Source organism: Bufo gargarizans, chromosome 11, assembly GCF_014858855.1.
Source record: "Bufo gargarizans isolate SCDJY-AF-19 chromosome 11, ASM1485885v1, whole genome shotgun sequence".
Taxonomy (NCBI): domain Eukaryota; kingdom Metazoa; phylum Chordata; class Amphibia; order Anura; family Bufonidae; genus Bufo; species Bufo gargarizans.
Genome location: NC_058090.1, coordinates 25,853,621 through 25,876,882, shown reverse-complemented (window position 1 = coordinate 25,876,882; position 23,262 = coordinate 25,853,621). Strand labels below are relative to the sequence as shown.

The following is a 23,262-nucleotide window of genomic DNA, read 5'->3' as shown; positions in this document are numbered from 1 at the left end:
CCATACTGCCATATAGCTAAGCAGAGTTGCCATTATGGAGCCTAGGAAAGCTGGGTGATGTACGTGGAAGCTGCACCGACGGCCACGTGGGCCGACACCCAGCTTTCTCACATAGATAAAGCACATTTTAACAACAGTGATACATCAATGATGTATTTACTAGTGACCTGACAACCAATATGGCTGCTGTTACAGGAGTCACCCAGCTTTCTCAGGCTCCCGAATAGCAAACCTGTATCTAATGCAATGGGATGGATCAATAAATATCAAGGCAGAATTGCCTGACAAACCCTATGGATGCATTAGTGGTCGCCTTACATTCCCATAGTCCTACAGCTGAACCAGGGGCCAAATGCAGCACTGGACATGGTTGACGCAGCAATACAAGTTGCATGACGGCGCTGGGGCCCACAGCTCTGGTATCATGCCACTGCTGCTGTGGGTGGGCCTCGCAGGACGGCGCTGCAGCCACATGACCGCACAGCGACTACAGATGTAATATTACTAAATAAATGATGACGCTCGTATTTTCTGCGGGCTAAGGAGACCTTAATGGAGTTGTCCTTACAGACAGAACATGTGTCAGAGACCAAAAAAAAAAAAAAAAAATCTGGAAAGCGAAGCAATGAAATAAACCATAAACGGCCGCAACATGGTGGGACAGAGCCTAATGCGGCACGGAGACAGGTGGAGGGCGCCACGTGCTGTGTCCGAGTGACCGACCCTCACACAGAGAGCGAAACACTGTTCCAACACTTCCGAAAATTGATCTAACTTAAGGCTCATGAACACCTCGCAGTCCGCAAATAAAACGGGTCCACAAAAAATACGGATGACGTCCGTGTGCATTCTGTATTTTGTGGAACGGAACAGCTGGCCCCTAATAGAGCAGTACTATCCTTGCCCGTAATGCGGACAATAATAGGACAAGTTCAATGTTTTTGGGGAATGGACATATGGAAACGGAATAGACACTGAGTAACTTCAGTTTTTTTGCATACCCATTGAAATGAATAGTTCAGCATATGGTGCACAAAAAAAACACATTCGTGTGCATGAGCCCTTACACTGACACATTGAAACAAACAAAAAAAAAAATGATTAGGGACAAAAGATGTCCGCCGTGCATCTACCTCTGCTCCAGACATTGGGGGTCATTTATTAAAGGCAGTCTTTTGCTAGACATTTTACGCCGGTGTTGCTGCAGGAAGATGCATCTAATTTATGATGGGGCGTGCGCCTTGTCAAATATTACGTGCATCTTTCCTAGTCCTTGCGCCTGCCGGAAAATTCAGTTTTTTGGCAACTTTTATGCCTTTTTCCTGGCGTAAAATTAGTACATTTACTAGTTTGTGTTGAACATGGCGTAAAAACGCCTGTCCGAGAAATAATATCTATCGCATAGGCTGTTAAAAAGTCGCAAAATAGGGGTTGTAAGACAATTTTCTGCCCAAAAGAGGCGTAAAACTGTCAGTAAATGACCCCCATTGTGTCCACGGTCAACTTTAGTAATCCAAATACTTATGCCAAGACCTGAAGGTAACAAATGACCCCCATTTTGCCGCAGCTTTGTCGAAGTGGGAGTGGAGAACTACCTACTCATACAACACTGCTTTATATCGTTGCATCAGACGCAGCGGGAAGACTGCGTGTGAATGGCGACGATAAGGAGCGTTTCCCGGGCAGCACAGATGGCAGCTCAGGAAGGAGCAGGAAACACTACTCCCAACGGACCCATTCAATCAGCGAGGCTTCCTAGATCCACACGGGCTAAAATTCGGATCATGGAGCAAAACCGCGCAAGAGTGGCGTCTCTGTGCACCAACAGTATCCGTTCATTTGACACTCTGCGTTAGTCATAACCAATAATAGTCGCCATGACGTCACCCATACAGGGTGACACCCGGCTATCTACAGAACCCAAATGGTATAATTATTCAGCGACATCTTTTCTCCTTGACGCTCTCCTCTAATGCTCTGCAGGTGCAGGTGTCAGTCCTTTCAATTCTAGGCATGAATCAGGCGGCTCAGGATGAACAGCCTGGTACTCGCATTTGCTGCTGTACAGGGAAAGACTCCTTAAGGTCACTATTTCTGCGCCAGCTTGACATGGCATGCTTGGAGCTATCATCTTAAGACGTCTTTCTACAAGTTACCCCTGCCGCTGTCGCTTCATCCGGGGTTAATACAGAAACCCAGCCAAGTGATCAGGCACGTGCTGCGATCCAATCTGCTCCGTACACAGCACAAGCCTTATTACAATGTCAAAGAGATGAACATGACCGGGGGGAGATGTGCGCACGACTATGGCACTACCACAGCCTCCCCCCATCATCGGGTTTTGGGGTGCAGTGTGAATGCCGGACAGAATTGTTCCCCATATTATCCAACTTGGACCTGTCACCTCTCCTGACATGACTGTTTTAGCAACTACTTGCATCCCCCTTGTAATAAAAATTCTGTAGCATCTATTCTTAGGACTCCATGTTGTGCCATTCCTTTATTATTCCTGCTAGAAGTTATGAATAAACTGCTAGCAGTTTGCAATGAGGGTTCAGATGGGTGTTACCGGGTATGTTCCTGCATAATCTGACACTATCTAAATCAGAGCTGCCAGTGTCAGACTGGGCAGGGACGCCCCCCCAACTGGTAACACCCATCTAGACCTTCATTGCAAACTGCTAGTAATTTGTTCATACATTCTAGAAGGAATAACAGATCGGAGCACCGGATGTCTGGAAACGTCACATGACCCTGCAGAAATACTGCCAGTCCCGCCCATGCTGACCTACGTCCTATGTAACATTGTAACAGTATTGTGTGCCAGCCCATGCCCCCTGTAACTATAACCATGAGCCCCCTTAAAGGAACTGTAGAACTACAAGTACCAGCCTTACAGATTCGTCCAGGAGTGTAGTCCTATAGCATGGCCTTCCGGCTACCTACCCGGCCGCTCGGGCCGCTTAATCCTCCGCTGTATAAAATAATCCATTTATAGATCTGAAGGCGCTGACTCAACGCAAGAGGAGGGAAAAAAAACACTGCAAATCTACTGCGAAAACCTCCAAAAATAAAAATAACATTTTGACATTGTGTCACGCGCTCCCCCCCACCATCCGCGCCCCCTTGTAATATAGCCGCACCGCACGAGTCCTGCGCCCGCCTCTCCTCTTGCGCACAAACTGCCACATCAGGAACTCTGTCGCTATGGCAACTGGTTACTCTCCCTATCAACTGTGAGACCGTTGCTATGGAAACACGTATACAAGAAAAATTCCTCTCTGCAGCCGAGGACCAGATGGCAGGGGATTCGGAAACTCACGGGCAAAAGGGACATAACAGGGGGGAAGGGGACTCATCGCTCAGATTACCAACAGGAACCTCGGCAAATGACCCCCCAAAATCTCCTGACCCTATACTGGGTCACAATACAGACAAGTGATGTTTAGAGACTACAACTCCCAGTATTTCCTAATGGGTGCATTGCTATGTAACTAAACACAGTTGTCACCCAGCTTTCTCAGGAGCAGTAAGGATTTTAGGGGGACTGAAGATTTTGCTGCATGGGGTCAATGATGGAATTGCAGGACTAGCAATTGCCCAACATAGCCCTTGTCATAATAAAATCTACAGGTGCCATCTGCCGAATGAAGACGCCATATTCCGCCACATATCCTCGCTGCTGATGCCGTCCGCCACTAGGTCCTTCCACCGACGGAATACCGACTGCACTGCGAGACACAGGGCAAAGAGGGGAATGGCTGAAATCGAAACACTAGATTTTGGAATTGCTAGTTTGGCAATTACCCAATTTAAAAGGGGTTTTCTGGGAATAATAATTATTTTTTTTGCAAGTGCCCCGTGAACAGAAGATTCATACTTACCTGCTCCGCTCACTTACATCCGCTGTAGCATGGATATGGTCGCATGCACTGCTCCAGCCAATGACTGGCTTCAGCGGTGACGTGGCCGCAGGCAGCGCGTCATTGGCTGGAGCAGTGCATGTGACCGTGGCCAGCCGGATGTAAGCAGCGCAGGGACAGCATGAATCAGGTAAGCCTTTCAGTGAGCAGGCTGAGGGCACATGATGGAAAAAAATTACTGGAAAACCCCAAGATAGGGGAGGAGTATCAGATCAGCAGGGGTCCGAGCGCTGCAGCCTCCGCTGTCAGGAGAATGGGAGCCCGGCCTGCCCTGTTTTAAAGCACCCCCAGATGAAGGTGTTGCCGAAACGTGCGTAGGGGTGTGCGGTTCTCCTGACGCGATTGTCCCACTCATGGGTATGTAAGGTCTGGCCTCACGCACACAACTGTATGTATTTTGCGATCTGTGAAAAATACGGATCACGTCAGTGTGCATTTTGTATTAGCTGGCCCCTAATAGAGCAGTCCAATCCTTGTCCATAATGCGGACAATAATAGGACATGTTCTATTTTTTGGGCGGAACGGAAATACGGGCATACGGAAACGGAATGCACTAGGAATAACTTCCGTTTTTTTGGGGGGGGACCCATTGAAATAATGTATACGGTCCGCAAAAAAACAGAAGGACACAGAAATAATATACGTTCGTGTGCATGAGGCCTTAATGAGACAACACCTCTATATATACTATTAACAGGAATTGTTAGTAATTGTATGTTAGGCAATACGGGGATCATCAATCTTCAGCACTATAACTCCCAGCATGCACACTTACTCAGCTGGTCTTGTAACTCCCATAGAAGTGAAAGCAGGATTCTGAGGGTTGTAGTTTCAGAACAGCTAGGGTTTCGGAGGTTGCCGATCCCTGCCCTAATATAAAGATATTACAGGATTGCGCCCCTTCACTGCTCGCGGGGTCAGTGACGGAAGACGCTTTAACCAGGCCACGAGCAGAAACATTCTCGGTTTATTTTTTTATACATGCAGCTTCACAAGCTGTGGCTTTTTATTTTTTTTACATAACTGAACGAAATTTCATTTCAGTGACATTTTGTCATTTTTATTTTTTCTTCTTTAATTTTTATTTTATACATGGGGGAAAGGGAGGAAAAAAAAAAAAGGTAAAGTTTTTCACTATTTCACTAATTGTGTCATTTTAGAGGATATATAATTTACATTCGCCTAGGCTAAAAGTGCCTTTTTTAATTTATTTTTTAATTTTCCTTTTTTGCCTCCATAAGGTCATACAAAACCGTTGGGCATATTTTAACATTCTTTTTTTTGTGCCAAATTCTCCTATAACTGAGACTCAGTGCAGACAGAAATACAACTCCAGGCTCCTCACTGCAGAGCTAATCTGGGCATGCTAAGACCCAAAAACTCCTGCAGTCCCCCGACACCCGGCGACCACATGATCACTGGAAGGCAGAAGTGCCATGGCCACTTGACTTCTGTTATCACAGCGCTCATTGGGCACAGTTTATAAAGTGATTGGGAAGGCAGGGATGGTAATAAACAGACTATGCCTTCCATGTGGGGAGCCCAGTTGTCACTGACAACTAGCTCTGTGCTCCTGCATGATCTCAATGCAGCTGCAAACTCACCAAACGTGTTTAGAAGCATCCTTGCGGAGATACATGTGGACCTGTCCTATACTATGGATAGGTCATCAATATCCGATGGGTGGTGGTCAGACATCCCTGCAGATCAGGAGTTTGAAGAGGCGGTGGAACACCAAGCACAGTGCCCTTTGTTATATAGTGGCTGTGCTTGGTATTGCAGCCCAGGCCAATTCACATTCATAGAACGGCGCTGCACCTAGGCTTTATAACAGATGAACATGACATCACCGGCATAGGAAGAGGCGCCGTGGCCTTTGGTGAGGGTGTCAGGAGTTGGACCTCCACTGATCTGATATTGATTACTTGTCCTGAGGATAGGTCATCAATATATGAATCCATGAAAAACTCTTTTAAAGCAATTCCCTAAAATCAAATAATTGATGCTGGTTCATATTTATGGATGAGCAAATTTCATATTTTGAAGTTCGTGTGCAGGTTCGTGTTGTAGTATTTACTGAATTGCGTTATGGATTCCGTTACCACGGACCATGCCTTTAGAGGCATTCTGATCTTCATTCCGTCATAATAGAAGTCTATGGCCTGTATGACGGATCCGTCCGGTTTCCGTTATGCAGGAGAGGACGCCAGCATAACGTAAACCGGACGGATCCGTCATAGAGGCCATAGACTTCTATTATGACGGAATGAAGATCAGAATGCCTCTAAAGGCATTCCATCATGGAATTGCGTCATGGTCCGTGGTAACGGAATCCATAACGCAATTCAGTAAATACAACACGAACCCGCACACGAACTTCAAAATATGAAATTCGCTCATCCCTATTCATATTGTATTACTGCTTATGGTGCAATTCCTTCAGAATAGTCAGATACCATCTGGGTGGTTGGTGGCCGTGTGGCCATGTCGCACCTTCCAGCCTAGTCTTACCTGACTTCTGTCCTTATCCACTTTCTTGAAGCATTTATTTAAGGACAGGTTGTGTCGCACTGAGTTCTTCCAGCCCGTGGGGGCATTGGCAAAGTAAGGGAAGTGTTCCAGAATCCAATTGTAAATATCCTTCACAGGAAGTCTCTTGGTGGGAGAATCCTCGATAGCCATAAATATGAGACAGCTGAAGGAGTAGGGGGGCTTACAGTTGGGGTTCTGCTTGGCATCGTAGGGCATGTCTGACTGGGCGGGGGAGGGTGGAGTGTCATCGTCAATGTCCTGAACGGGACTGACACTCCGTAACACAGAGTCCCCAAAACTTTTCAGCAAGTTTTTGCTCTCGTGGAGCCAGTTCAAATTTGTTAGCTCCTCGTCCTCCATGCTGCCTTTCTCCTTATTCGTCTTTACAGGCGGGGGAGGGAAGTCTAAGTCGTCGTCATCCTGAAGCGAATTCGATAATGTGCTACTCCGGAAACACTGGCTGGAAACGCTGATTCCCGTCCCCTCCGGCTTCTTACTTGGAGGCATCACTGGACCCATTTAGACGAAGGTTCCTGCAAGGGGAAGAAGACACAAGGATATCAGAGGCTTGTCCGGTGACAGAGTTAATTGTAAGAACCGAGAGGAAGCAAACATTCTACAAAACCAGGATGCCAAGCAAGAAACAATTCCTCTACTCACAGGGGCGGGCGGGGGCAAAGAGGTCTTAAAGGGCATCTGTCAGCAGTTTTGTATCTATGACACTGGCTGACCTGTTACATGTGCGCTTGGCAGCTGAAGACATCTGTGTTGGTCCCATGTTCATACGTGCCTACATTGCTGAGAAAAATTATGTTTTATTACATGCTAATGAGGCTCTAGGAGCAATGGGGGCGTTACCATTACACCTAGAAGCTCTGCTCTCCCTGCAACTGCCTCTCCGTCTTCACTTTGTTTGACAGGACCGGGTAGTGGAAAAGTGATCACACCTGTCGATGTCAATCAAAGTGCAGAGGGTGTGGTAGTTGCTGAGAGAGCAGAGCCTCTAGGTGTAACGGCAACACCCCCGTTGCTCCTAGAGGCTCATTTGCATATATTAAAACATCTGGTTTCTCAGCAATGCGGGCACATATGAACATGGGACCAACACAGATGCCTTCAGCTGCCAAGCGCACATGTAACAGGTCAGCCAGTGTCATAGGTACAAAACTGCTGACAGATGGGTTTTAAGGGGATGTTCCAGTTTTTACATCAATAAAAGCTTCATCAATGTATAAACACTTCATCATTTCAAGATCTCTGCTTGTTGTCAGTGAATGTGAACATTGTCACAACTGGGATTTTTAACCCTCTATGCTGTAAAACACTTCAGTACAGTTAGAGTCTGTTCACACTGAGCCTTTTTCTGTGCTAAAAAGAAAAGAATTTGGAATCCTCTTCAAAATTGTATGTGGTTTTTGATATTGATACTACTCATTTCAATGGGAACTCAAGATCTCTACTTGTTGTCAGTGAACGGGAACACAGTCACAGCTGGGATTTTTAATCCTCGATGCCGCGAAAAGCTTCAGTACAGTTGGGGTCTGTTCACACTGAGTTTTCTCTGAGGAATCTGCTTCACAATTCTATGGGATTTTTGATTGCACCCATTTCAATGGGAACTCCGGATGGGGATTCAACGCAGAATTAGCACCAAAAATAAACGTTACTCCTTTTGTCCACCATGTCGTATAAACTACTGTGCAGTTTTCCTATTGAAATCAATGAGAGGTGGATTGCATGCGTTTTCTATGCACAATTTACCTGTGGAATAAACTCCAAAAGCCATGTCACGAAAAAACTCTTGTGTGAACATACCCTTAGGCTACGTCTACACGACGACATTTGTCGCGCGACAATTTTTTATAATGGCAGTCTAAGGTGTCAAGATGGATTTTTCTGCGACTGTTGCGTCGCAGTCGCAGCATGTTGCAGTGCGACACCATAGACTGCCATTATAAAAATTGTCGCGCAACATTGGTGCAACAAAATGTTGCGCGACAAATGTCGCCGTGTAGACGTAGCCTTAGATCTAAAGCTGGCCATACCCTTGGGACAATGGTCGGCTGGGCTGCGGCTGACGAGTCATCCATGGGATTGGTTATATGCATGACAGAAATGGCCGACCAGGGAGCCATTGACTAGTTTTTACAAATGACACTTCGGCCAGGCTTTTATCTGGTGTGTACTGCCAGCTTCAATGCCCAGGTTACATACATGGCAGATTTATTTGCTGAATGTACAGTATTCACAAAGACGAGTGACAAAAGAGGGAGCATGTGGAACCTGGGGCAGGCAATGCTGACAACTCGGCTTCGCGTACAGTTCTGCATTCAGCCACATTCACTGAGATTACCACATCATTTCTTACAAAGAGCGTTTGTCAATTTGTAAATAAAGTTGTGCTGCCCAGTTGGGACTGAAAAAAAAAAATTGTTACCAATCACATTGCTGCTCTCATGTAACTAGTGCAAGCTGAAAAATGAAAGCAGTAACCTGATTGGTTGCCACTGGAAACACCTCATAGTTAGATTCTAGAAGGCCTTGTGTAATAGAGATATATATATATATATATATATATCTATCTATCACACACACTGCTATGAGCAACTGCTATTTCTTGTCTGCACTGACGACAACCATCACACTGGGCAAATGTCCAGCCCCCATTTCCTATATATCTATATAAAGTACTGCAGTCGTCCTCTCCTGTCTCCTATTCAGCCCTCTCAGTTATATCTGATTCTGGGAAAGCTGGGTGACAACTGACGTGGACCTTTGAATAGAAAAACTGCCGAAAAGCACAGGGAGGGAATATCATGAAATAACCAGACAGATCCGCTATAGAGGACCCCCAGATATGCTGGCCGACAACCCTTGGGGGAGCGCTGTGCCGATTGACATATCCCAGTAACAAATAAAAACAGAAGAATTTGGGATTTTTCTTTGGGGGGTGCGGCCTATATTCTGCCCACACACAACAGTTACAAGCTCAGACCTAGATGAAAACACAATTCGGCGGCCGGTACATGGATCTAATAGGATGAGAGGCCGCAGTCTGCGTTCTCCAATTTGGACGCCTCAGTCAGTGTTAAAGTTTTCTCAGAACTTTTTCCAAACTAAGAACCGTCCCCAGAGCCTCTACCCAGAAAATGATATCCGGGCAGGCAGTGAAATCATTTCATTGTATGGTTGCTATGGCGACATGCGGCTCATCAGCAAGAAGCCTCCATAGGACACTGTGTCCGCTCATTGCTACGGAGGACCTCCGAGTGAAGACGTTCCGCTCTCTGTCCTGTACCCCAAGGGTCAGTGTCCTGTACCCCAAGGGTCAGCGCATCACTGTCCTGTACCCCAAGTGACAGAGTCATTGTCCTTTATCCCAATGGTCAGTGTCCCGTACCCCAAGTGTCAGCGCATCACGGTCCCGTACCCCAAGTGTCAGCGCATCACGGTCCCGTACCCCAAGTGTCAGCGCATCACGGTCCCGTACCCCAAGTGTCAGCGCATCACGGTCCCGTACCCCAAGTGTCAGCGCATCACGGTCCCGTACCCAAAGTGTCAGCGCATCACGGTCCCGTACCCCAAGTGTTAGTGTTTGCTTGACCTGAACCCCAAGTGCCATTTTCACCCCAAGTGTAAGTTCTTGTTCCACAAAGTGTCAGTGTCCTGTACCCAAAGTACCAGCGATTTCCACGGAGCTTGCACTCTACCCTCGCGCTGCTATGGTCCGCTCATCTCCTCCGGGTAGTTGCTGATGAAATAGCACAAAAATCAGGTTTATGAAACCCGGTAAAACCAGCAGACGACCGGTGGCGGTGGTGGCGCAGCCACTAATACCTGCACTTTATACCGCTACACGACAGACATTCGGTGATAAGAATCATTGGTTGCACAATTATCACTGAAGTTCTCCAGCGAGTCTGGCATGTAAAGGGTTATGCCTTAAAGGCACAGAGGCGACTGGCTGCGACCTCACAACTTCTCTGTGTTTACAGGTTTCTAAACACAAAAGGGAGTTCAGGAGGGTCGGGGGTGGGGGCTATTCAGGGGGTTTATGGGGATAAAGTACTGGAGAGTTGTGCAAACACAACACTTCATCAGGAGTCAATGAAGTGGATTTAGTGCTGGGGGGCGCATGGCGGAGCTGTCAGGGGTAGGAAAAGGGGCATAAAAGAGCTGCTAGGGCAGAACATAGCTGTCAGGGGCGAGAGTAGGGTGGCACAGACAAGAGGGGGAGGGGGTCGTCCTGCACTATGAGCTATAATATTGCACCACCCCAGTATTAATGGCCTCCGTCGCACGCGCAGGGATCATTGGCTGCGCAACGAGTCAATCCTCTTTTGTTGCTAGGAAACCTCATAACCGTTCTTCTTCCACGTCTTACATGTAGGGCGGGGAGGAAGGGGGGGGTACATCCAACACAGGACAGGAAGGGGTGGGGGGAATTATTATTATTCCGAATATATACCACCCCCACCCACCCAATGTCAGAGCAAGAAACATCATCACCAAAGTAACTCAAACTGTCAGTACATTGTGCATACAGAGCCTCCCGGGGGCCGACAGAAAGCACGAGGTTCTGCAGCAGCTGGGGCTGAGAGCACTCTTCTCTAGGAGGTGTGTGTGTGTGTGTGTGGGGGGGGTTAATATTCCGAATATATACAGCTCCCCTCCATGTCAGTGCAATAAATATTGTAAAACTGAAACCTGCAAACTCTCAGCTTTATAGTACTGACAGGAAGCCCTTACTTACTCTTCAAGAAGAGGTTCTGCAGCAGCTGAAGCCATTCTTCTCTTGGATGGGGGGGGGGGGTTATTATTCCAAATATAAACCCCCTCGCCAAATGTCAGAGTAATAAATACTGTTACAAAGCAACTTAACCCTTCAAACTGTCAGCTATATTGTACTAACAGGAAGCCCTTACATACTCTTCAAAAAGAGGTTCTGCAGCAGCTGCATTCAGCTCCTGGGGTAGGGGTTATTAGGAGCATGTAACTTGCCCGCCAATCAACTACATTTACAGCACTAAACTGTCAGGCGCCAGCTGTGATGACTGACAGGAGGGCCTCTGCCCCCCAAAAAAGAGGTTCTGCAGCAGAAATAGAGCATAAGGAGGGGTGGGGGTGTCATTATTTAGGACATACAGGCTCCACCTAAGCATATACCCCCTTCCCCCTGAAAAACAAAATAAAAAAAACACCTCAGCTGTCTATCAACAGCAAATAACAGGAAGTCTGTCCTCTTCCCAAAGAGGTTCTGCAGCAGCTGGGGGCTTACAGCAATCAGCTCTTGGGGTGGATTTTAAGTATAAGCAACTTTTTATTTTTACAGCACTAAACTGTCAATCATCAGCTGTGATGGCTGTCAGGAGGTTCTGCAGCAGCTGGCTCAGCCCATTATTTAGGGCAGATTCTACCCAATCAGAGCAATAACTCTAAGTATGTGCCCCCTCCCCCCTCCGCTGTCAATCAACAGCTAGAGTAAATAACAGGAAGCCCTCCCTCTTTTCCAAGAGGTTCTGCAGCAGCTGTGCCGACGCTCCATAAACAAACAGTAGGAAGGATTACATAAACACTGTGACAACCAGAACCGTCACCGGCCCGCAGTACCGGGGGTGCAGGGAGTTCTCCGGACTCGCAGAAAGTTCCGGGGGGTCACGTGTCCCAGCAGCTGCTGCTCTGCGGTCCCCCACTTACCTGGCTAATCCCCCTCCCCCAGACTGGGGGGTCCCGGGGGCGCAGCACGTGGAGGGGCCGGAGCCTCCGGGAGGGAAGGAGTCTCCGCTCTACACACAAAAAGCCGCCGCACATGTCCGGAGGGGGAAGCGTGGGCCGAGCCGGGGAGGAGGGCGGGGCGGGGGCCGAGCCGGGAGAGGAGGGCGGGGCCGAGGAGGAGGCGGGGAGACACCGGGGGAGGGGCGGCCGGGCACAGGGCTTACACTGTACCCCCCATGCTAAGGCGGACCCTCAATTTATGGGGGTGCTCTAACTTTTCCAGACCCCTTTTCACTCCTGTTACATCAACAGCAGGCTATTATCGGGGGTATAATAGTGTAATACTTTTTTATTTTATTTATTATTTTTATTTTTTTTTTTTGGGGGGGGGACTGAATTTTATTTTAGGTATTCTTCATGTTAATATGTTATTAATGCACTGCCTTATGTTTGGGGTAAGGGGGGGGGGAGGGGTACCTGTTACTTTTAGGGTAGTTTTTCTGGAGGAATAGATTTACTTTATTGGGGTACAGATGACCCCCCCCTTTTTTTTCAGGGGGGGGGGGGGGGGGTTCGGACAGCAGCCCCATATATTATTTATGATGCAAGCCCTTTCTGGTGACAGCTGGGGGTTGGCTCACATTACTGTAAATGAGTCTCTGCCAGAGCATGCTGAGAGTTGTAGTCTCACAACAGCAGGAGAGCCACAGCTTGCAGAACATAGATGCATCTTGCTTCCCCCCCAACGCCGCGGCTTAGGTGCAACATAGGCCCCTGAATTTTAGGGATTGTTGGGGGTCTTTGCTCTTGGTCCCCTGCGTCTTAAAGGGGGTGGCCGATCTGGGACACTGATTGCATATCGATTGGATCTGCCATTAATGTACGATAGCTGCGGGTCCCACCTCTGAAGAACAGGGCTCCCGCAGTAAAGAAGAGGGCACAGCGCATGCGCAGCGTGCTCTCCTTTCACTGCCATTGGAGTTCCGAAAATGGCCGAGTAGGCCCTACCGCCTCTCCATTCACTGCTATGGGACTGCCAAAAAGTGCTCAGCCATTTTCAGAACTCCGATAGCTGCGCATGCGCGGCTGTTCCTTGTTCACCTTGTGGGTCCCGTTCTGGAGATAGGAGTGGGCTCCAGATGACTCTCTTGCCCTCAATGTCCCAGATGGGAATACCCCTTTAATTCCTCAGCATTTTCAAAATCTCTGCTTGCTGTCAGTGAAAGACAATCTTAATTCTACCTATCTTGACCTAATGTTTTGCTTCCTCCGTGACCATGGACTGTGTACCGGGGGGAAGGAGGGTTCTTTTGTTGCGTCCAAAGGGACCCTGGAGCGCCATATGACGATATGAGCTGCTCGTTGCCCAGTTTTACGGTGGATTGAGAAGTCGTTTCTGCAAAGGGGCGTCCAGAGTCAGGGTACCCCCCCCCCCCCTTTAATAACTCCATATGGTCTAACAGAGTCCTGGGGAGATCATTAATGGATTTAGCTACAGTTGGAACAAGGAGCTCGGCCGGTGGCTTCCCTGCGACACTTGTCCACATCGCTGGAAGCGAAAGCCCAGAACCTGGCTGGAGACGGGACCACCAGAAGGCGGCGGCTGCAGTTTGGAGCCATTGTTAAAAAAAAAAAAAAAAAAAAGGTCACGTAAAGAGCATCTGTCAACCCTGGTCATGCTGATAAAAACGATGCCCTGATTATGACAGAACGTTACCCTATTGATGAGAAATTTCGATTTTTATTCATATGCCAGTTACTGGAGCACCAAGGGGCTGGCCTGAGCCCTCGGAGCACTAGTGTGTTACACCCCAGCTGTATTCCCTTCTCCTGGATTGGCAAGGCTAGACTTCACGTCTAACCCAGTCTTTTTACGCCTGGGCCGCATGTCCCAGGCTCGGCGCTTGAGCAGTGCATCTTCTGCTGCTCTACAGGTCTCCCCTCCCCCCTTATTCTTGCACAACCCCTTTAAGTTAGGTAATTGTACTGTAAACAATTTCCCCCAAAAGTCCAGAGTCGCTCTCATCCCAAACCACTGCCAATGCAATAGAAACTCTCACCGAGTGCATTTACATGACCATATGTATTTTGCGGTTCGCAAAATGCAGATCTGCAAACAATACGGATGATGTCCATGTTGCATCCGTTTTTTTTTGCGGACCCGTTGTAACAATGCCTATTCTTGTCCGCAAAACAAACAAGAATAGGATGTGCGGGGCTGCAGAAGGGACATACAGTCCAATAGAAATCAATGGGTCCGTGTGCGATGAAAAAACAAAACTGTGCATCGGATGTGACCAAAAATACGGTTGTGGGAATGGGGCCTTATACAGTCACATGTCAGAATCTCTTGTAAAACGACCTAAGGGTCTATTCACACGTCCGTGAATGTGTGCGGAACGGGTGCGGACCCATTCATTCTCTATGGGGCAGGAATGGATGCGGACAGCACACAGCGTGCTGTCCGCATCCGCATTTCCGGAGCGCGCCCCCGATCTTCCGGTCCACGGCTCCGGAAAGAAATAGAACATGTCCTATTCTTATCCACAATTGCGGACAAGAATCGGCAGTTCTATGGGGGTGCCGGCCGGGTGTATTGCAGATCCACAATACACTACGGACGTGTGAATGGACCCGAATTCTGACGTTATACTGGGAAACCACTCATAGTACAATTCCCGAAATTCATCTTTAAATGGGTTCACTGTAAGCAGGATGCACTTTTTTTCCGTGTTACTTTGCTTCTAATGAAAACGGAAATAACTGACAACTGAGCGTGCCCGTCCCCCCCAATACTACGTCCACTGCAGCGGAGACTCCTCGTCAGACAATCGAGTGTTCACATTTAGGCCTCTTGCACACAAACATTGTTTGCCCGCGGACGTATTGCGGCCCGCGTACGGTGGGTCCGCAATACTTGGGCACCAGCCCCTGTGCACTCTGCATCACGGATGCAGACCCATTCACTTGCTTGAAAGGGTCCGCAATCACAGAGATGCAGAACGGAAGCACGGATCGGAACCCCAAGGAGTGCTTCCCTGGTGTTTCTGTCCGTGCGCGCCTCCGCACCGCAAAAAAATAGAATTTGTTCTATTTTTTTGCGTTGCAGACCTATCAAGTTGAATGGGTCTCGATCCGTCCCGACCGACGCACGGACGTTGCCCGTGCATTGGGTAGCGCAAATTGCGGTCCCCAATGCACGGAACGGATGCACAACGTTCGTGTGCAAGACGCCTTGTTCTGGAGCGTCTGGCCACAGACAAGAGGCAAAGGAGTGACCTGCGGGACTCAGACGCCAAGACTCACCCCGTGAAAAGTCCGATGTACGCCCCTCGCAATAATCTTAAAGGGCCGGTGTCCAGCAATTGTACGAAGGAAAGCTCTGTAATGGTCTAATTGAATCTGTGCTGCAATTTCTACTATTTTCAGGATCTCTGCTTGCGGTCAGTAAGTGAAAACCTTTGCGTTTATGTCTAGAGGTTGCAAACCTGTCCTGACCTGACACTCCTTCACGGCGGAGGGTTTGTTACAATTGTATCCAGTGTGGACAATCCTCTGTGAACTAAACATATCCGTCTCTCCTGATACTTTCTTACATTGTATCAGTCTGGAGTGTTCAGAAGGATGCCACCCTGAGCCCAGTCTGATATGATGGGATGACATTTGGGCAGGGGGATGAGGTTGAACGCAGGCAGGAAAGAGACCGTTTATGGGCGCTGAAGACTAATACCAGGTTCCCATTGCAGGGAAGTTCTGCTTCTCTTCTTCATGAAAATCATACACGCCATTATACAACGAGCAGCGCCTGCTGCAGCATCCCGCCACAATACCACCATCACCCGCCATTCATGCCTATGGCGCAATATGGCAGCTCCCAGCCAGACTGCACAGGCCGATGATGACCCAGGAATGTATTATATCCAGTCTAAGGGCTCATGTACATGGCCATGTATTTTGGGGTGTGCAAAAGGCGGATCTGCAAAAGTTGTTTTTTTTGCGGCCCATATGCAAAACCATTAACGCAAAAGAAAACAGAAATGACTCCGTGTGCATGGCGTTTCCGTATGTCCTCATGGCCGTTCCGCAAAAACGTAGAACATGTCCTATTGTTGTCCGCATTACAGCCAAAGATAGGACTGTTCTATAAGGCAGTGTTTCCCAACCAGTGTGCCTCCAGCTGTTGCAAAACTACAACTCCCAGCATTCCCGCACAGCCAAAGGCTGTCCAGGCATGCTGAGAGTTGTAGTTTTGCAACAGCTGGAGGCACACTAGTTGGGAAACACTGCTATAAGAGGCCAGCTGTTCTGTTCCGCAAAATACGAAATGCACATGGCCAGTATCCGTGCTTTCCGGGTCCGCAATTTGCGCACTGCAAAACATCCTATGGTCGTTTGCATGAGCCCTACATCACTTCTAAACATGATAGAAACATCCGATACCACTGGCTTCTTCCATATGAAACCTGCTCTCCAGGCCCCTCCCCTTCTTGAGGCTCCTCCCCTCCCAATATTTGACGCAGCATCCCCATCATCTTAATCTCAGTTCCTCGCAGTTTCTAATCTTTTCTCCTTGCTGTAATCATCTTTTTCCAAGATTTTCCTCTGGATAGGTCATCAGTATCTGATCGGTGGGGGTCCGGCGTTTGGCATTGTTTCAGAAGGCACGGGCTTTCGCGGTAGCGCCGCGGCCTTCTTGCAGCTCACCAAGCACAGTGCCGTACCTTGTATAGTGGCTGTGCTTGGTATTGCGCTCCGCCCCAATCAGTTTAATGGGGCTGAGCTGCTCCTAGGCCATGTGACCGGTGAACGTGACGTCACTGGCCTAGGGAAGGCTGCAGCACTACCGCAAGTGCCTCTGCCTTATCAAACAGCTGATCTGCGGGGGTCCTGGGTGTTGTACCCCCACCGATCAGATACTGATGACCTATCCTGAGGATAAAAAATAAATAAAAAATGGTCGGAAAACCCCTTTAAGAAACTTTGAAATGGATGGGGCTGAGCTTCGTTAGGCCATGTGACCAATGAACTTTATATTACATGGCCTAAGGAAAGAAGCCTGCAGCGCTACCGCGAGTGCTGGTGCCTTCTCAAACAGCTGCTCGGCGGGGGTCCCAGGCGTCGGACCCCCACTGATGAGATACTGACGACCTATCCAGAATATAGATTATCAGTGGTAAAGTCTCAGAAGACCATGCACACAACTGTATTTTTAGTTTGCATTCAATCCATTCATTTCAACCGGGCCACAAAAGATGCGCAAGTCCGTTCTACTGTACCGCAAAAAGACGCACAGGGCTGCAATCCGTGTTTTTTGCTGATCCGCAAAAGGAATACGGTCGTGTGCATGGGGGCCAAGGCACAGGGGCGGGATAGGGCGGCAGGAGGTGGATTTCACCTAAGACCCCGGTAGACAATGATGCTGGAGTCCCCCAGAGCTGGTGACATCCGCCATCTACCTCCATATTGCACCATGGAAATACATGCATGCGGTCCATAAGAGGATTATGCGGTGACACATTCCGGTGCATGGTTCCGGCAGCTCTGCTCTACCCAGAGGAGACCGCATATACATTACACAGAGTCCCAGATGAAAGAAAAGCACAAAGGAGGGAGCAGACGCTGGGGGGACAGGGCTGTGGAGATAATTACCCGGCCCCTGCAATCCACACTGTATGCTCAGGGCCATCTCCGTGCACCCTGCACCCTCCACCCCCAGGGGGTCTCCAATTTACAGTGAATAAAGAGGGCGTGCTCTCATAATGGGCAAACAAATCAGGTTCCCATATGTATAAAATACAAGAGGATTAAAGGGCAGTGACCCTACCGTCTAGAGCGTCTGACAGCGCACACGTAGGTGGATGGGGCAGTGATCATGGGGGGCAGGGATATTATAAAACTGCTTGTCTCTCTCCTCTCTTCTGTCTGACATGGCAGACAATAAGGAGTAATAGATTAAAGGGGGGCTCTGGTTGTAAGAAGTTATCCCCTATCCATAGGATAGGAGATAACTATTAGATCGTTGGGCATCTAACCATTTGGACCCCCGCTAATCATGAAAATGGGGACACACCACACGGGGCAACCCGAAATGAACTAAGTGGCTGGTCGGGTATGCACAATGACACTCCACTGGACTGATGGAGACAGCCAAGTACACTGCAGTGTGCATGCTGGGCGTGTGGGGTACAGGGATCGTTGGGGGTCACAGTGGTTGGACACCCACCGATCTAATAGTTACACCCTATCCTGTGGATAGGGGATTACTAGAAACAATAGGAATACCCCTTAATGTGCGGCTCTGGGGTATAATACAGGATGTAACTCAGGATCAGTACAGGATAAGTAATGTATGTACACAGTGACTGCACCAGCAGAATAGTGAGTGCAGCTCTGGAGTATAATACAGGATGTAACTCAGGATCAGTGCAGGATAATGTATGTACACAGTGACTGCACCAGCAGAATAGTGAGTGCAGCTCTGGAGTATAATACATGATGTAACTCAGGATCAGTACAGGATAAGTAATGTATGTACACAGTGACTGCACCAGCAGAACAGTGAGTGCAGCTCTGGAGTATAATACAGGATGTAACTCAGGATCAGTACAGGATAAGTAATGTATGTACACAGTGACTGCACCAGCAGAACAGTGAGTGCAGCTCTGGAGTATAATACAGGATGTACCTCAGGATCAGTACAGGATAAGTAATGTATGTACACAGTGACTGCACCAGCAGAATAGTGAGTGCAGCTCTGGAGTATAATACAGGATGTAACTCAGGATCAGTACAGGATAAGTAATGTATGTACACAGTGACTCCACCAGCAGAATAGCGAGTGCAGCTCTAGAGTATAATACAGGATGTAACTCGGGATCAGTACAGGATAAGTAATGTATGTACACAGTGACTGCACCAGCAGAATAGTGAGTGCAGCTCTGGAGTAAATTACAGGATGTAACTCAGGATCAGTACAGGAAAAGTAATGTATGTACACAGTGACTGCACCAGCAGAATAAGGAGTGCAGCTCTGGAGTAAATTACAGGATGTAACTCAGGATCAGTACAGGATAAGTAATATATGTACACAGTGACTCCACCAGCAGAATAGTGAGTGCAGCTCTGGAGTATAATACAGGATGTAACTCAGGATCAGTACAGGATAAGTAATGTATGTACACAGTGACTGCACCAGCAGAATAGTGAGTGCAGCTCTGGAGTATAATACAGGATGTAACTCAGGATCAGTGCAGGATAATGTATGTACACAGTGACTGCACCAGCAGAATAGTGAGTGCAGCTCTGGAGTATAATACATGATGTAACTCAGGATCAGTACAGGATAAGTAATGTATGTACACAGTGACTGCACCAGCAGAACAGTGAGTGCAGCTCTGGAGTATAATACAGGATGTAACTCAGGATCAGTACAGGATAAGTAATGTATGTACACAGTGACTGCACCAGCAGAACAGTGAGTGCAGCTCTGGAGTATAATACAGGATGTACCTCAGGATCAGTACAGGATAAGTAATGTATGTACACAGTGACTGCACCAGCAGAATAGTGAGTGCAGCTCTGGAGTATAATACAGGATGTAACTCAGGATCAGTACAGGATAAGTAATGTATGTACACAGTGACTCCACCAGCAGAATAGCGAGTGCAGCTCTGGAGTATAATACAGGATGTAACTTGGGATCAGTACAGGATAAGTAATGTATGTACACAGTGACTCCACCAGCAGAATAGCGAGTGCAGCTCTAGAGTATAATACAGGATGTAACTCGGGATCAGTACAGGATAAGTAATGTATGTACACAGTGACTGCACCAGCAGAATAGTGAGTGCAGCTCTGGAGTAAATTACAGGATGTAACTCAGGATCAGTACAGGATAAGTAATGTATGTACACAGTGACTGCACCAGCAGAATAAGGAGTGCAGCTCTGGAGTAAATTACAGGATGTAACTCAGGATCAGTACAGGATAAGTAATATATGTACACAGTGACTCCACCAGCAGAATAGTGAGTGCAGCTCTGGAGTATAATACAGGATGTAACTCAGGATCAGTACAGGATAAGTAATGTATGTACACAGTGACTCCACCAGCAGAATAGTGAGTGCAGCTCTGGAGTATAATACAGGATGTAACTCAGGATCAGTACAGGATAAGTAATGTATGTACCCAGTGACTCCACCAGCAGAATAGTGAGTGCAGCTCTGGAGTATAATACAGGATGTAACTCAGGATCAGTACAGGATAAGTAATGTATGTACCCAGTGACTCCACCAGCAGAATAGTGAGTGCAGCTCTGGAGTATAATACAGGATGTAACTCAGGATCAGTACAGGATAAGTAATGTATGTACCCAGTGACTCCACCAGCAGAATAGTGAGTGCAGCTCTGGAGTATAATACAGGATGTAACTCAGGATCAATACAGGATAAGTAATGTATGTACCCAGTGACTCCACCAGCAGAATAGTGAGTGCAGCTCTGGAGTATAATACAGGATGTAACTCAGGATCAGTACAGGATAAGTAATGTATGTACACAGTGACTGCACCAGCAGAATAGTGAGTGCAGCTCTGGAGTAAATTACAGGATGTAACTCAGGATCAGTACAGGATAAGTAATATATGTACACAGTGACTCCACCAGCAGAATAGTGAGTGCAGCTCTGGAGTATAATACAGGATGTAACTCAGGATCAGTACAGGATAAGTAATGTATGTACACAGTGACTCCACCAGCAGAATAGTGAGTGCAGCTCTGGAGTATAATACAGGATGTAACTCAGGATCAGTACAGGATAAGTAATGTATGTACCCAGTGACTCCACCAGCAGAATAGTGAGTGCAGCTCTGGAGTATAATACAGGATGTAACTCAGGATCAGTACAGGATAAGTAATGTATGTACACAGTGACTCCACCAGCAGAATAGTGAGTGCAGCTCTGGAGTATAATACAGGATGTAACTCAGGATCAGTACAGGATAAGTAATGTATGTACCCAGTGACTCCACCAGCAGAATAGTGAGTGCAGCTCTGGAGTAAATTACAGGATGTAACTCAGGATCAGTACAGGATAAGTAATGTATGTACACAGTGACTGCACCAGCAGAATAGTGAGTGCAGCTCTGGAGTATAATACAGGATGTAACTCAGGATCAGTACAGGATAAGTAATGTAATGTATGTACACAGTGACTGCACCAGCAGAATAGTGAGTGCAGCTCTGGAGTATAATACAGGATGTAACTCAGGATCAGTACAGGATAAGTAATTTATGTACACAGTGACTGCACCAGCAGAATAGTGAGTGCTGCTCTGGAGTATAATACAGGATGTAAGTCAGGATTAGTACAGGATAAGTAATGTATGTACACAGTGACTGCACCAGCAGAATAGGGAGTGCAGCTCTGGAGTAAATTACAGGATGTAACTCAGGATCAGTACAGGATAAGTAATGTATGTACCCAGTGACTCCACCAGCATAATAGTGAGTGCAGCTCTGGAGAATAATACAGGATGTAACTCAGGATCAGTACAGGATAAGTAATGTATGTACACAGTGACTCCACCAGCATAATAGTGAGTGCAGCTCTGGAGAATAATACAGGATGTAACTCAGGATCAGTACAGGATAAGTAATGTATGTACACAGTGACTGCACCAGCATAATAGTGAGTGCAGCTCTGGAGTATAATACAGGATGTAACTCAGGATCAGTACAGGATAAGTAATGTATGTACACAGTGACTCCACCAGCATAATAGTGAGTGCAGCTCTGGAGTATAATACAGGATGTAACGCAGGATCAGTACAGGATAAGTAATGTATGTACACAGTGACTGCACCAGCAGAATAAGGAGTGCAGCTCTGGAGTAAATTACAGGATGTAACTCAGGATCAGTACAGGATAAGTAATATATGTACACAGTGACTCCACCAGCAGAATAGTGAGTGCAGCTCTGGAGTAAATTACAGGATGTAACTCAGGATCAGTACAGGATAAGTAATGTATGTACACAGTGACTGCACCAGCAGAATAGTGAGTGCAGCTCTGGAGTATAATACAGGATGTAACTCAGGATCAGTACAGGATAAGTAATGTATGTACACAGTGACTGCACCAGCAGAATAGTGAGTGCAGCTCTGGAGTATAATACAGGATGTAACTCAGGATCAGTACAGGATAAGTAATTTATGTACACAGTGACTGCACCAGCAGAATAGTGAGTGCTGCTCTGGAGTATAATACAGGATGTAAGCTCAGGATCAGTACAGGATAAGTAATGTATGTACACAGTGACTGCACCAGCAGAATAGGGAGTGCAGCTCTGGAGTAAATTACAGGATGTAACTCAGGATCAGTACAGGATAAGTAATGTATGTACCCAGTGACTCCACCAGCATAATAGTGAGTGCAGCTCTGGAGAATAATACAGGATGTAACTCAGGATCAGTACAGGATAAGTAATGTATGTACACAGTGACTCCACCAGCATAATAGTGAGTGCAGCTCTGGAGAATAATACAGGATGTAACTCAGGATCAGTACAGGATAAGTAATGTATGTACACAGTGACTCCACCAGCATAATAGTGAGTGCAGCTCTGGAGTATAATACAGGATGTAACTCAGGATCAGTACAGGATAAGTAATGTATGTACACAGTGACTGCACCAGCAGAATAGTAAGTGCAGCTCTGGAGTATAATACAGGATGTAACCCAGGATCAGTACAGGATAAGTAATGTAATGTAGTACACAGTGACTCACCAGCATAATAGTGAGTGCAGCTCTGGAGTATAATACAGGATGTAACTCAGGATCAGTACAGGATAAGTAATGTATGTACACAGTGACTGCACCAGCAGAATAGTGAGCGCAGCTCTGGAGTATAATACAGGATGTAACCCAGGATCAGTACAGGATAAGTAATGTAATGTATGTACACAGTGACTGCACCAGCAGAATAGCGAGTGCAGCTCTGGAGTATAATACAGGATGTAACTCAGGATCAGTACAGGATAAGTAATGTATGTGCACAGTGACTGCACCAGCAGAATAGTGAGTGCAGCTCTG

The 23,262-nt window shown here is 47.3% G+C and overlaps 1 protein-coding gene across 4 annotated transcripts in view; it reads right to left on the bottom strand.

Moving 5' to 3' along the window:
- The window catches only part of FOXN3 (forkhead box N3), a 141,465-nt gene that overhangs the window by 57,442 nt on the left and 60,761 nt on the right, over window positions 1-23,262 (bottom strand). For 3 of the 4 annotated variants that reach the window (XM_044272822.1, XM_044272819.1, XM_044272821.1), the window contains exon 2: window positions 6,436-6,989. In XM_044272822.1, coding sequence (XP_044128757.1) covers window positions 6,436-6,975 — 540 coding nt within the window. In that variant the 5' untranslated portion in view covers window positions 6,976-6,989. Of the gene's footprint in view, window positions 1-6,435; window positions 6,990-12,153; window positions 12,307-23,262 lie in introns of those variants that run through there. The other variant, XM_044272820.1, reaches the window with a different exon arrangement.